Below are 15,865 nucleotides of genomic sequence, written 5' to 3' on the forward strand. Positions count from 1 at the left end.
GGTGATCACCAATCTAATTACAGGAAATGGGCAGTTCAGGCACCCTCACCACTATTGCCAGGAGTCTTAGCTGGGATCATCCTCCCCTAGGAGTTTCCCTAGCACCAGATTTCTCCCTAACCCCATAAAGGCTCCCTCTATCAAGATAGCTTTTTCATTGCTCTCCCTCTCTGTCCTTCCCTCAACTCAACCATCCCATTTCCTCATCTTCTCCCCACTTCCCTTCACACTCAGCTCCCAATTTACTCAGGAGATCTTATCTATTTCCCCTTCCCAGGGGCATCCATGAATGTCTCTCTTAGGGTCTTCCTGCTACCTAGCTTCTCAGGGGTCATGGGTTGTGGCCTGTTTATCCTTTTCTTTACTACTACTGGTGGGAAGTTTTTAACCCACCACCTTTTAATATAAAAGAACTGGCTTCTGTTTTGAAAAAAAATACAATTACTAATTTATATCAATCAGTCTACATAACGGAGTCATCTCTCTTCATAATTAGAAACGCACGTAATAAAATATAACCATTTTACAGAATAAAATATTTATTTCTTATAAAGTTATAAAAGAAAAATTTGATTGAAAAAGCATCTTAATAGCTTTGTTCCTAAAAAACACAGGTCATAAATTCAAAGAATAGTTTTACCTAATGGAACTGTTCTAATCAGACATTTTCATCTGCCTAGCTTTTTAATCAACAGCAATTATTAGTAATAATGTCATCACTACCCATTGGGCTCGAGAACTGCTTCAGTGGTTAAGAGCCTTACTGCTTTTGCAGCTCCAAACAGTAACTTTAGTTTCGGGGGAACTGACGTCCTCTTCTGACCTCCAAGGGCACGAGGCACACATGTGGTGCACATACACACATGCAGGAAAAACACTCATAGATATAAAAGAATAAAATAAACCTTAAAAAAAGCTACCCATTCCATCAAGTTTTTCTGGTATATTTATTATATTTCTCAGAAACTGATAAAATATGTGTATTTCTGAATTATATCCCAGCATTTGTTGTTTAGAATTAGATGGCTAAAAATTAATAAAATCATTTATATTAATATAGTTTCCCCAAAGTATTGCTTCAAGACTTTTTCTAAATATTTGTAGTGAGGAAAAAAAAATTTTAAATATGAGGAACAAAGCTTCCCCATTAGTCACATTATCAGACAGCAGACACAAGACCCATCTGATGACCTAAGTCCCAATGCTCGTCTGTTTAAACGTAGAAATGGCTGACGGTTTTGAGCTGGCTTTCCTGTTCTCCTTATCCTCTGTGTTCCCCTTACAGTCACTGTTCATACAGACATCTCAATAGTTCTGCTGGACAAGAATAATGCATAGCAGGACTTCTCTTTCTTTGCTGACTTAACAACTAGCTCAAAATGCATCAGTCACGTCTTTTACAAAGAACACATGGTAAGTCATGTTTCCTTTTACTGACTAGTTCACTCAAAGTAGTAGTTGTTGCAATTAAGAAAAATACCTTGTAGAATGTGAGAACAGGATCCAGACTTTAAGTCACAAAGTTGTACCTTGGGTCCTCTAGTACCAACTGTCAGAGAAAAAAATGAAAAGATTTTATATAGCATTTATTATAAATTATAAGATCCTAGCAAACTACAATTAAGAATCACAACACTTTCACTGTATCTACACAGGAATATAAAATGTATGTCACATTTACAAACCTCTAAATCATCTTGAATGTTTGTGACTATAGAAATGTTCCTGTATTTGCACTGTATTCATGCAGAACTGTGTGGTCCACAGTCTATTCTCATCACAGCAGCTACAGATGTGCACAGCCTGTGGAACACAGTCTATTCTCATCACAGCAGATACAGATGTGCACAGTGTGTGTGTCCACAGTCTATTCTCATCACAACAGTTACAGATCCACACAGTGTGTGTGTCCACAGTCTATCCTCATCACAGCAGATACAGATGTGCACAGGCTGCTGGGCTACTTCACAGACGACCGAGAGGTAACCACAGTAAAATATCACAGGAAATCTCTAGCAGCACTTTAAGTGTGTTTATAGCTCTTTGCCACTTTATCACAGAAGATCATTCAATTTCAACAGTTCAGTTTTCTCAAGCTAATGCTATTACTACCCCTCCAGTTGCTAGACACAGCTTCATAGCAAGTCTGACTCAGATGAATGGATCTTGCAAATCCGTTAAGTGTCTCTCTCCTATAGATGAAGCAGCTGATTGGTGTCCAGCTGTGAGGAGAGGCATGCAGTTCTCAGGAATAACTGAGTCTTGGGGACCAGATACCTGATAGTAGGTTAATATTTTTTCTTCCTTATGCGCTAATATTTGTTATTGTTACAGGAATTATATAGATGCGTATCTGCTTTCAATCAATGTTAGAGAGAAATAAGTTTTCCTTTCATTGTGTTGAACTTGAAAATTTATAAATTAAAAACATTACATTTACTTTGTGTGTGTGAGCCGAGGATGGAGCATAGCCTGCTGTAGTCAGCTCTATCCTACCATGTGGGTTTCAAGGATCAAATGCTAGGTATTAGGTGTGGCAGCGACAGCCCTACCCACTGAGCTACCTCACCAGTTCAAACTGTCCTATTTTGTTCACATAAAATATCTTAAAGTTTAGTGACTTAAAAGAACTCAGGGAACACATAAAAACTGAAAGAAACCAAAAAAAAGGGAGATAGAGAATCAATACTCTCACAGTCTGAATCCCAGATAATAGCATTGCTGGACTTACACTAGTTTATAATGTTTAAAAGAATCTTTCCCTGGCTTAAAGTTTTTCTGTCAAACATAACCCTAAAAGGGGACAGTGTCCCACATGCAAAGGGCAGAAGGATGGTGTACGCACCTGCTACCAGACAGTGCTTGGTGGCTGCTGGAGACATGTGATGGCTATAAACCGTTTCCTCAAAGTTAAACACATCTGCAACCTGTTAAACAAGAGACGTTAAAAATGCGCAAAATCAATTAACAAATTCTCTTTCCCACATTTTAAACATATTTTTAATTGACTGTCAGCAATTTATCAACTAAAACAACAAATCCCAGAAATTAAGGAAAGACAAGCCTCTAGAGGTTCACTGCCCCTCTCCAGCAGGCTAGCGTCTCTATGGTCTCACCACCCCTCTCCAGCAGGCTAGCACCTCCATCCAAGTTCTAGCTAGCTAGGAATCTGCCTCTCAGCACCACGTGGCCTCCGTTTCCAGTATGCTAATCACAATCCTTTGGAAGGATAAATTGCAGTTATCGGTAACCACAACATCTATCCTTCTGGCTTTCTTCACCAACTACTCTAGAACTTTTGAACAAGCCCCAGAGTCCCTAGCATTCTTTCCTGCCCACTTTTTCCTAGTTGCATTCACTGCTTTAGTAACGTCTGCCAGCCTACAATGCACCATCTCAATAAACTAGTTGTCTGTTTTCTCCGAGAACCAGCCTATCAGAATCTAGATTTCTTAGCAGGTTTTCAAAACCTTTAAACAGAACTTTGCTGGGTTTTGTCAATGGAGATTGGTTCAGCTACAAGGTACTCCACTGTGGTCAAAACGGGAAGTTCATGACATGCATTTAATCTATTTAGTTTAGGTTTTTTCTTTTTTCTTTTTTTTTAAGATAACGCAGAACTTACTATTTAGCCTGGGAAATGCCAACTCTAAAATTATGTCACATTTCTATAAAGAGGTATTACAGGCAGGTAGATATAAAGCTGAGGATAAGTAGTACTATAAATTAAATTTCATTAATTATATAATTCTGATCTCTATTATCTATTTTTACTAAGCTATATTATGAAAACTTCCTTTTTCTGCAAGTTTTTAGATAAAGAAGGGAAAAGTCTAATTCTATTACTTAGCTTGAAGTTTTCAAATAATAAAAATATTTGCTAAGGTTTTGAATGCTGGTTACATGTTAGGCCTTGTGCTAGGTATTTTATGTATGTTGGCTCATTTAACCCTCAAAACCATTCTAGAAGGTGCCATCTTGGCCCTCATTTACAGACAAAGGAACGATGCAGGTGCTCTGGCATTTGCCCACTGTCAAAGTGTTAACCAGCAGAAGTTAGTTAACCAGGATATAAGCCCAAACACTAGTTCTCCTTAACTATACTACTTTCATATCTGACACACAGAATGTCTTACCAAGAAACCACACCAATATGGTTGAGGATTCAATTTTCCATTATCCTACATAGCATTTTGGAAAGGTTTTAATGTACTTACCTGCAATGTATTTGTATCCCACACTTTCAGAGTTTTATCGAATGAGCTGGAAGTGAACATGCCTGTGTCATGAGGGTACCACTGAACAGTCTCTACGCTGTATTTGTGAACATCAGGATGGCTTCTACAAAACAGCAATCGAAATTTAGAGACTGCTGACTTGGGTGGGTTTCAAACGTAGTATTATGAAAAAGTAGCAGGCATGGGTAAGGAGATACGGATTACTACACTCACATCACACATCCTGTTCTAGCTGTTAAGAAGGCATCTTCAGATTAAGTTTCCGCAGTGAGATGTTGGGGGCCTGCCCTCTCCTAAGGCTCATCAGGTATCACTCATTCCTGTACTGTATACAGTTGGGGGGTGGGGGTGTTGGACAACCATAGCAAACTTCTTTCACCTTGCAGGTGGAAGGGGTTTTCTTAACTGGAAAAATACATCTTTTTGCTTTTCTTTTCTCAACTATCATTATTAGAACTGGGGAATGCTTCACACACTGCCATGGGAACCCACACACTGCTGTTTACCAAGAAACTTACTCTGGCACAAAAGAATGCAATTGGTGGGTGTCAATGGGACCTACTAGTTTCATGTAACCTATCATGAAATTACAAGTATCATCTTGTGAAAGGCTGTCTTGCTTAAAAGACATGTTGTGTTCTCTGAGCCAGTCATCAGAACAGTAAGTATGCCATCTTACCCAATCTTAAACAAACTGGCACTGTGATACTTTTGAGACAATGAAGGCAATCTGAATACCAGATGTTTGATTCCAGGGATTACTGTATATGTGAGATAGTGGTACTAGAGTTATATTTACAAAAAAGGTCTTCATTTCAGTGACACAAACAAGTAGTTATTGATGCAATAATGTTATCTGGGATTTACTTGAAAATAATCCTGCAACTGTTTGAATATGTAGTAGATATGAAACAAATAGCTTATGATTGACAGTTGTGAAGGTTGGGTGATGAGTAAATAGGTTATTATACTCGTTATGTTTGTACATGGGAGAAATTTCCAAGAATAAAACAAACAAGTGTATAGAACATTATGTAACCCTGTGCAAACAGGACCATTGTGGGCTCTAATTTCTAAGAGTGAATGTCTGTAGTGCTAAATAGAGGCAAGGTCCTAAAGGCCTGCTCTGGCCTCGAGACAGATGTATATAACATATGGTCTGTATGACCACCCATGTTTCTGTATGTGTGCATGTATGTATAAGTAGTCACTAACTTTGCTGCTTTCTCCATCATTTTATATGGGTTAACTATATACTTGAGCCCACAATTTGCATAATTCTGAATTGTAGATACATCATTAGGTTATGCCAGAACCGTGTTTTTAAAGGCTACGGGGGAGGCACATACAGACGTTGAGTCAAATGTGTGGGCAGCAGTACTCAGGTGTCTTTCTTTTCTGTTAAGGATTCAAACTCCTCCTAGTTACAAGGAACCTCTGCCTTGTTATGAGCAAGTAAGTACCTACTTTCTGCTATAGAAATCGAGGGACTCTAGGCATTGTCTTTTCCTCTTCCTTGGCACCAAAGTTGCGTGCTTAGCTTTATTGATCTGTTAGGAACTATCATTGTCCAGGTCTGAATGGAAATCCCCAGGAGAGTTAGCTATTAGTCAGGGCTGTGGAGTTGGCCAACACTGGTCACATGTACTAAAGTTAATGGAATTATTTCTGTAGTGTGACCTTGGCTGTTCCTTGCTTTAACCTTTCTTTCTCCTTCCTTCCTTCCTTCCTTCCTTCCTTCGAGTAAATTTGATTCTCTAATTTTCTCCACAATTTCATGATATACAATCATCATTTCAGTAAGTTTCTATTTAAAATAAACAGAATTAACTTTGATATCCTCTAAGAATCTTGATTTCAATATAGACTTTCTGGTGAGTTGTTTTAAATAAAACCAGTTCTTATTGTAGAAATACAAACAAAAGCTCATTTATATTTTAAATTTAAATTTTAAAACAGGATATGATATTGTATCATTCTCTTATATATGACATTATTCCCATGCACATTTAGTAAAAATATTGGTAATAGAATCTTTTTAATGTCCAAGAACAAATAAATTAAGTATATTGAGAATAAATATTACAACGTAGTCTAAGCCACAATACTATACTAATTATTAAAAATACTATAAATACTATACACATTCGCTACATTTCCTTTTAAAAGGTGGATCTTGCCCACCTCCCTTGTCTTGTTTGACTCTCTCTCTCTCCCTCTCTCTCTCCTCCCAACAGGCTAGCTTTTATGGTGGGGAGGTGTTATGCAAGCCACTAGGAGAGAAGTCTCCTCAGTGGTTCCACCCAGAAATGGACCCTGCATCCTACAATCCCAACCTACCAGGCAAGGTAGTGAACAGTGTCAAGACTGGATTTGAGGTCTGCTCCACAGAAAGAACTTAGTCCTTGTTAAAATGTAAAAAGCAGTGAGGAGGGACAGTCATGCCATACAACAGGGCTCACATGGGGGGTTACTGGAAGAGGAGAGAAAAGGGACAGAAAAAGGGACAGAGAAAAGGGAAGAGTAGGGGACAAAGAGGGGGATGGAGACTAGTCTCTGGAGATAAAGTAGCAGGAGAGAGAGAGAGGGAGAGAGAGAGAGCCAAACAAGACAAGGGAGGTGGGCAAGATCCACCTTTTAAAAGGAAATGTAGCGAATGTGCACAGGAGGTGTCCTTAGTGGCTGCAGCTGTCAGGACCCCAAGGAGAGGCCAGTAGGTGCCTGAACACTAACAGTGCTGGTATTGTAAATGTGGCCAAAAGTCCATGCTGGGGAGTTCACAGGCTCTGCAGCAACTTGCCTACTACTGTTGTTTGCTAAATGGACCTGGAGTCAAAGGCCACTTCTCTTCTACTGTGTGGGGTCAAGGACAGAACTCACTGAGCCACCCAGCTGACCCTGGACTTTTTCTTTAGCTATATTCCTTTCCATTTACACAATAGTTTTGTTTTTTTAAACAGCTTTCAAGATGCTTTAACAATAATATTCACAGAAACCTGGTAAGAATGAGGGAGCAAATAAAATTACCTCTAAAACAAAACAAGCTGAGTCTCAGAAAGATTTTCAATAATTGTGTTTCTAAAATGAATCAACACTGTAGACACACAATTATAAATCTTCGGGACCATGACCTCAGGGCCTTTCCATGCTTTGGGAATATCTACAAAAGGGTGGCTGCTTAGATCTGTGAGCTTCTTGTGAGAACACCTCTTGGCAGCTAGTCTCTAAGGCAAAGTTGACTTAACAGATCAGAGAAACGGCAAAAGAGCTTTAAATGACTGTCACAAAAGAACTACCAAACAGCTAAGGAAGTCAGGACAAACAGGGCTATTTTAAGTTGAGCATTTTTATTTGTTGTGTTTTGTCTTGTTTTTTGAGATAGTTTCTCTATGTAGCCTTGGAGTTGTCCTGGAACTCACTCTGTAGACAAGGGTGGAAATCCGCCTGCCTATGCCTCTTTAGTGCTGGGATTAAAGGCATGCACCACCGCCACCCAGTTCAAGCTGAACCTTTTGAGTGAGTAACAGACAAGAAAGAAGGGCACACATGTGTGTGTGTTGAGAGGACTGCCTATACATTTATTACATCATGTTTTTAATCTATTCTCCTTCAGCATGAGTTGAAAATTTAGTTTGTATTTATAATTCGCGAAACATTCATAACTGAATCTTATACTAAGTGGTATTAAAACCATAGCCACTGAGGTATGCTCTGTAGGTGCAGAACAAAAAAGACACAAAAGTCTTTTTAGAATTTCATTTGAGAGCTGATACAAAAACTGTTTGGAGGAAATCACATGACAAAAAAAAAATCTATCAAATTTTAATTGTTTTTTAAAAAAGCATCAAGGGAATTCTCAGTCAATTGAAAAAGCTGCTTCTGTCGTGCATATGACTGCTATTTTCATGTTTTGCATTTGATGCAAACAATACTGAACTGTTTACATACTCATGAGTTACACTTTCAAATACACACCTGCCAACGGAACACACTGCTTTACATGTGTAATAGGGTTGTCTGCTGGCGTTCTCAAGGTCATAGAGTACAATCACACCATCTGAACCACCCGATAACATGCTGACAATGGAAAAAGTCACATTAATCACTGTAAGAAGTCCACCTATTGATGATGATTTCATATCTGCAAACACTGGCCTATATACACCCCAAAGTAGTAAGGTAATAAGTACAGTTAATTCTAACAGACTTTAATAAACTAAAATTTCTTAATATTTACAAAAGAACAGATACAGAAAACCTCAATCTCTGATCATTTTAAGTTTACCCCAACAACTGCAAAAAAGAAAAGATGGTAGAAATAAGATGGAAAAGACACTTAAGAAAGTAAAACATTACAGTATTATTTTACATGTCTTCTTAAATCTGTACGAAATGAAAACAGTGGCTACCTGTTCCTGGGCAAGTTATATCACCTATCTCAACCTTTCAACATTTGTAAGAATAGCAACAATGGAGTGTGTGTTGGGGGAGTTCTCCCCTAAATAACAAAGCTGACATGGCAGTAAATGGAAGCAGGCTTCCTTTCCTTCATAATCATAATCATTCACTTTGTTTGTCCAGAGTGCCTACAGAGCATAAGGCACTGTGCTAATAACTGGGAATGACACCGACCACCTGGAAGGCCAGTCTAGCAGGAATGACTTTGTAACTGCCTCACAAACTCTATGTACTAATTGGAATCACTGTGGCAATGGATGCTCCTTTTATTTTAGCTTGAAGCTTCAAGGATAGCATCCTTGGTTATATTGTATTAAAACTGGTACCTGAAGGCAGAAGAGAAAGTAGCCAGCAAGGTATGGGAAGTTTGCGATCCGTACTCAGTCTAGTGACCGAAGGAAGAAATATGTTGCTGACATGTGTACGGAAGGAAGATTTTTACATATTTAACTTGATTTAAAAATATGTATCAAGCCGGGCGGTGGTGGCAAACGCCTTTAATCCCAGCACTTGGGAGGCAGAGGCAGGCGGATCTCTGTGAGTTCGAGACCAGCCTGGTCTACAAGAGCTAGTTCCAGGACAGGCTCCAAAACCACAGAGAAACCCTGTCTCGAAAAACCAAAAAAAAAGTCTTCCTTTGGGCTTTTTGTGACCCTTTCCCTTACCCACACACTGACAGTGTGACCCTTTCCTTACCCACACACTGACAGTGTGACCCTTTCCTTACACACACACTGACAGTGTGACCCTTTCCTTACACACACACTGACAGTGTGACTCTTTCCTTACACACACACTGACAGTGTGACCCTTTCCTTACACACACACTGACAGTGTGGCCCTTTCCTTACACACACACTGACAGTGTGACCCTTTCCTTACACACACACTGACAGTGTGACCCTTTCCTTACACACACACTGACAGTGTGACCCTTCACCCTACACACACACTGACAGTGTGACCCTTTCCTTACACACACACTGACAGTGTGACCCTTTCCTTACACACACACTGACAGTGTGACCCTTTCCTTACCCACACACTGACAGTGTGACCCTTTCCTTACACACACACTGACAGTGTGACCCTTTCCTTACACACACACTGACAGTGTGGCCCTTTCCTTACACACACACTGACAGTGTGGCCCTTTCCTTACACACACACTGACAGTGTGACTCTTTCCTTACACACACACTGACAGTGTGACCCTTTCCTTACACACACACTGACAGTGTGACCTTTTCCTTACACACACACTGACAGTGTGACCTTTTCCCTTACACACACACTGACAGTGTGACCTTTCCCTTACACACACACTGACAGTGTGACCCTTTCCTTACACACACACTGACAGTGTGACCCATTCCTTACACACACACTGACAGTGTGACCTTTTCCTTACACACACACTGACAGTGTGACCCATGCCCTTACACACACACTGACAGTGTGACCCATTCCTTACACACACACTGACAGTGTGACCTTTTCCTTACACACACACTGACAGTGTGGCCCTTTCCTTACACACAGTGTGACCCATTCCTTACACACACACTGACAGTGTGACCCTTTCCTTACACACACACTGACAGTGTGACCCTTTCCTTACACACACACTGACAGTGTGGCCCTTTCCTTACACACACACTGACAGTGTGACCCTTTCCTTACACACACACTGACAGTGTGACCCTTTCCTTACACACACACTGACAGTGTGACCCTTTCCTTACACACACACTGACAGTGTGACTCTTTCCTTACACACACACTGACAGTGTGACTCTTTCCTTACACACACACTGACAGTGTGACCCTTCACCCTACACACACACTGACAGTGTGACCTTTTCCCTTACACACACACTGACAGTGTGACCTTTTCCCTTACACACACACTGACAGTGTGACCTTTTCCCTTACACACACATTGACAGTATGACCCATTCCCTTACACACACACTGACAGTGTGACCCATTCCTTACACACACACTGACAGTGTGACCCTTTCCTTACACACACACTGACAGTGTGACCCTTCACCCTACACACACACTGACAGTGTGACCCTTTCCCTTGCACACACACTCACAGTGTGACCCATTCCCTTACACACACACTGACAGTGTGACCCTTCACCCTACACACACACACTGACAGTGTGACCCTTTCCTTACATACACACTGACAGTGTGACCCTTTCCTTACACACACACTGACAGTGTGACCCTTCACCCTACACTGACAGTGTGACCCTTTCCCTTACACACATACTGACAGTGTGACCCTTTCCTTACACACATGGCAGTATGATCCTTTCCCCTACACACACACTGACAGTGTGACCCATTCCCTTACACACAGTGACAATATGACCCTTTCCCTTACACACACACTGACAGTGTAACCTTTTCCTTTACACATAGTTGTAGATCTGTAGACCAGGCTGACCTTGAACTCAGAGACCCATCTGCCTCTGTCTCCCGAGTGCTAAGATTTAAGGTGTTTGCCACCATGCCTGGTTCTAGTTGTAGATTTTACTCCATGTAAAAAGGTTTATTTTATTATAGTCTCAAGGTTATTTTGCTTGCTTGCATTGGTTTTCTGTGTCGACTCTTGTCATATGCAGTCTGGGTCTTCTTGGCTTTTATTCTGTTTGTCTGACTACCTTCACATCTGTTGTTAGTGCTGGGATTGAGCCTATAACCTCACACATGAAAGGCTAGCACTCCACTACTGAGCTACAGCCTGGTCCTTCATCCCTTTTTTCCTAATCTTAAGTTCTCTACACTTTTGCCTTCTGTTTCTAAGGAATTACACCTGTGGTGATTTGCTTGTGTTCTTTATGCTTTGTCTCATTTCTGAAATATTTTTCTTTTATTTCTAATTTTCCATTGTTTGGTAACCTCATTTCTGAGATTTTTTAAATTTGAATTTATTCTTTCATGGATTCCATGTTTTGGGGATTAGGCAAGAGATGGATCAGTTGGTAAAGTGTCCGCCACACAAACATAATGACCAAAGTTCAGATGCCTCAGGAGCTGCACACATGTAAATACACACATGAATGTGTACCACACATACATGACAACAAACTGACTTTTCATTAATTTTGCAATATCACATTAGCATTCTCACATCTTATGACATAACCTGTCAGGCATGAAGTCATTGCAGTGGCCATCAGTTCTCTTTATTCTCTTAGCTCTTACATCTCATATCCTATTTTTGCATATTTTCCTATTCTTTCAGAATGGAGTTAGAATTTAGGTTTAGAATTTATAATCCAGATTTAGAATAACATTTAAACTTTTATTCTCAGAAAAATCCTCATTCTAAAATATATTTTCTTTTCTTTTGAAAGATACTTAAAAACAAACGTTTTTAATTAGAATTTTTTTCTGGTTCTGTTCATGTCCTAAACTTTTAGGTGAGCTGTCCTTTCCCATGTCTCTAGCACCACACTGCTCAAGCTGGGTTCTATTCTTCAGTGTGGGGCTCTGTTCTGCAGGGAGCGTTGACCTATTAGTTCCTAGGAATGATTACAAGGGCCACACTGAGCTCCTTCCAGTCTCGCCTGTTACTGAGGTGTGACATGCTTTCTTGAAATTAAATGACTTTCTGTTTAGTATCTTACACCAATATTACTTAACTATGAGGTTAGAATTTTGCTAATCATGATCATATTATGCTGTAGGAGGATGGTCTCTAACCTATCAATTGTATTTTAATAAAATGCTGATTGGCCAGTAGCCAGGCAGGAAGTAAGGGCAGGGTGATGAGAACAGGAGAATTCTGGGAAGAGGAAATGTCAGTCTGCAGTCATCATCCAGACACAGAGGAAGCAAGAAGTGACTGCCTCGCTGAAAAAGGTACCAAGCCACATGGCTAACACGGACAAGAATTATGGGCTAATATAAGTTATAAGAGTTAATAAGAAGCCTGAGTTAATAGGCCAATCAGTTTATGATTAATGTAGACCTCTGTGTATTTCTTTGGGGCTGAAAGGTTGCAGGACTGGGTGGGACAGAAACCTCAGCCAACAATATTAAAGAGGTAGGGCACTGCTTTTATGTTAAAGGAGGAAACTTACAGAAGGTGAATAAATTAGAATTTATAAGATATACAAAATTTAATCTTCATAGGTGGTATGCAAACGTATTCTCTGTAGTTGAACCTACAAAAATGCAGTGTATAGGTAGTCTTCTTAAAAGCACACCTAATTGTGGAACTGCAGACTGGTCTACCAGATCCGTGCATTCTGGCTGTGACTGTGGTTTTTAGTGCTTCTGCTACAGCGTTCATAGTAGATGATAAATATTAAAAGAATTTTGAACAACTTAAATGTACACTGATGTTTGTTAAGGAAATAAAAGACTTGGTTTTCGATTTGACATATACTTTCATCTTGATTTCTTCTTGCTCCTGAGTGGGACTGAATATGTCTTAACAAACAAAGAAATAAACAATTGTACCTTTTACCATGTATTAAAGGGAGTGCTGCTATGCTGAGTGGGACTCCGACAGCCCCGTGGAAATGCTCTTCAGCCTATATTCCTCAAACATACTCCACACATATGTAAACTGTAATTCACCAGTTCAGACTGACTCTGCTAACAGGTTCCACCATGCCACACAGCTGGGCTGGAACACTACTATATTTTCTCCCCACTCGCACCAACGACCAAAAGAAATCATCTGTCCTTTATTCCTTGGATCTGCACCTATTTTGACAAATGCGAGCCCCACAACTGTCTTTGAACAGGAAATACTATGTTTTGCCTTGAAAAGCTAGGGAAAAGGAAAGAATTATTGTGTACCATCTTTTAAATTTAGCCACGTGCTAAATGGAGAACTCTGTTCACCACACATTTCTTACACACCATTATTATGGCAGAGGTAAAAGCAGAAAGTGCGATTCTGCCAGGCCTATCCTGACTTACGTTAAAGCGAAGGACAATACTTTACTAAAACAAAACTCTAGGGTGACTGCTGAACAGACTATAGCACGAGAAACTATTTTCCTTAGTTTTTTCTTTCTTTCTCATTTTTTTTTTAAATATACAAGGTCTAATTGTAGAGCACATAAAGACTGATTTGTTCTATTTTCTGTAGTGTGGGGCTTGAGTCCAGGTCCTTGTGCATGCTATTTAAGGGTCCATTACTGAACTACAGCCTCAGCCCTCATGAAGGGCTCTGAGTTCACCTTCCTTACTGCTGTTCTTTTCTCCTCCCCCTTCTGCTCCAGATTGAACCCAGATCCTTGTGCATGCAAATCATATATTCTGCCGGACAGTTGCATTGTCCCCCAACCCCTCCTATATGAGTAGTGTGGTGTGACGACAAATTGTGACTAGCTACAGTGTGGACAATGAGCTGAAACAATTCAACATGCATGTGAAGCTGCTTTCAGTAGATTTTCTCAAATTCTTATGACAAATAAGCTAAACACGATCATTCCCATCAAACAGCTATGGCAACTGGAAATTTGGAAGGTTAGGTAATTGCACAGGTCACAGAGCTGGTAAAAAAGAAACTCAGGAAAATTGATGCTTCAAACTTAATTTGCCAAATACATTTCTGCTTTTCTATTTTAGTTCCCATTAGATTTCTTGACAGTAACAACTATATTTAAAAGAGCACCCAAGACACATCCCAGCACTTAGAAACCTACTGCATAACATAAATTCCTGGGTTTATTGATTTAACATGAATATATCTATGCCACAGTAGTTTGGAGTATTGATCGAGCTGGCAACATTTTGCATATTTGATTTTGTTTTTATTTCAAATGAATAAATGCCAGCTCAACAAATGCAACAATTTAAATTTTTTAACATATTATAACTGATTTCTACTAATCAATCTAAAAAGACAAGATTTTACTGCATCTCATTTAGATAGAAAAGTGAAGACACAACTTACTATCTTCCTTCAACAGGCTCAATGTCAAGAGTGTTAACTCCACTGCAATGGATTCTTTCAACATCTCTGTCTTTGTTTAACTCCAGTCCCAGGACCCTTCAAAAATTAAAGAGAAAAAGAAAAAACTTAGCAATAAGAAAAACTTTAACATAAGCAAATTCCTTATTTTCCCAAGATTACATGGATTACTGCAAATCTTTAGTCTCTTACCATATTTAAAGGTGTTCAGATTTGTAAATGTAAGCCTCTCAAACAAGTTCCCAACAACTATATGCAAATATTTCACTTGAAACATTACCTTAAATTTCATTTAAAGAGTTTAGTCCTTAAAAAGTTATCTAGGGATAAATTTTCAAGAAAAAGATTCTGATAAACTTGACTGAGGACACCCAGTGGATAAAAGTTTGAATTACACAATTAAAAAGATTCTCATTTCTCTGAGAGCATAGAAATGCAAATTATACTTCTTCCTGCAGCAGTTTAAACGAAGTGAATTATTTTCTTTTTCCCATTAGTGTCTTGATTTTTTTACATGTCTTTATTATTCTGAATTCTGCCTTGGGCCCAAACATGAAATGTGTGGTATGACAGTAACCATAGGCCAAATTTACTGACTGAAGGACCAAGATGGGAGTTCCAGAAAACTGGGCAATCACAGCAAAGAAGGAGATCAGAAGGAGAGTCCATAAAACAGTTCACAAACTCCAAGACTCATCCTCAAGTGCAATATGCATGGATTCAATCCTGAATACTCCGCAAAAGAATTTCCAGACTCAACCACATGCAACTTAGGTCACTGCCTGGCCAGTGAGAGTCATGCACTGTGGAAGACCTAGTGGTTTTGAAGCACAGCCTACAGAGAGGTAGGAATCATAGCCTATATCTAATCTGATAAATTACTACTGAAACAAAAATATCAATATTTTTCATAGAGTAAAGAAGGACGCCACACCCTGCAAGTGCTCAAAGTATTCAGATGAAATTCAAAATTATTTATTCTGCATATGAAGAACCATGGAAATTACAACTTCCATGGGAAAAGACTTCAATCAGGAGGAGCTATAGCTGAGACAGCATGGCTTTGGAGCCACACCTCAAGGCAGTCGTAGAAAATGCTTGTGCGAGAGATTATAAACACGTCCACACTCACTTAACGGACTCGGTAGCAGATGGGAACTGGCACAAGCTAACAACATATAGGAAAAGACTTGGGGAGAGGACATAATAGAAC

At 39.6% G+C, this 15,865-nt stretch overlaps 1 protein-coding gene across 2 annotated transcripts in view; it reads right to left on the bottom strand.

Moving 5' to 3' along the window:
- Nucleotides 1-15,865, bottom strand: part of Ercc8 (ERCC excision repair 8, CSA ubiquitin ligase complex subunit) — a 35,018-nt gene that overhangs the window by 16,628 nt on the left and 2,525 nt on the right. The window contains exons 2-6 of one of the 2 annotated variants that reach the window (XM_041663427.1): nt 14,635-14,730; nt 8,214-8,315; nt 4,218-4,341; nt 2,846-2,927; nt 1,481-1,549 (exon numbers count right to left, since the gene is read on the bottom strand). In XM_041663427.1, the coding sequence (XP_041519361.1) occupies nt 1,481-1,549; nt 2,846-2,927; nt 4,218-4,341; nt 8,214-8,315; nt 14,635-14,730 (473 nt within the window). The remainder of the gene's footprint in view (nt 1-1,480; nt 1,550-2,845; nt 2,928-4,217; nt 4,342-8,213; nt 8,316-14,634; nt 14,731-15,865) is intronic. The other variant, XM_041663428.1, reaches the window with a different exon arrangement.

The sequence above is a fragment of the Microtus oregoni genome, unplaced genomic scaffold, assembly GCF_018167655.1.
Source record: "Microtus oregoni isolate MIOR12 unplaced genomic scaffold, Mior012 000014F_ref0000157, whole genome shotgun sequence".
Lineage (NCBI taxonomy): Eukaryota > Metazoa > Chordata > Mammalia > Rodentia > Cricetidae > Microtus > Microtus oregoni.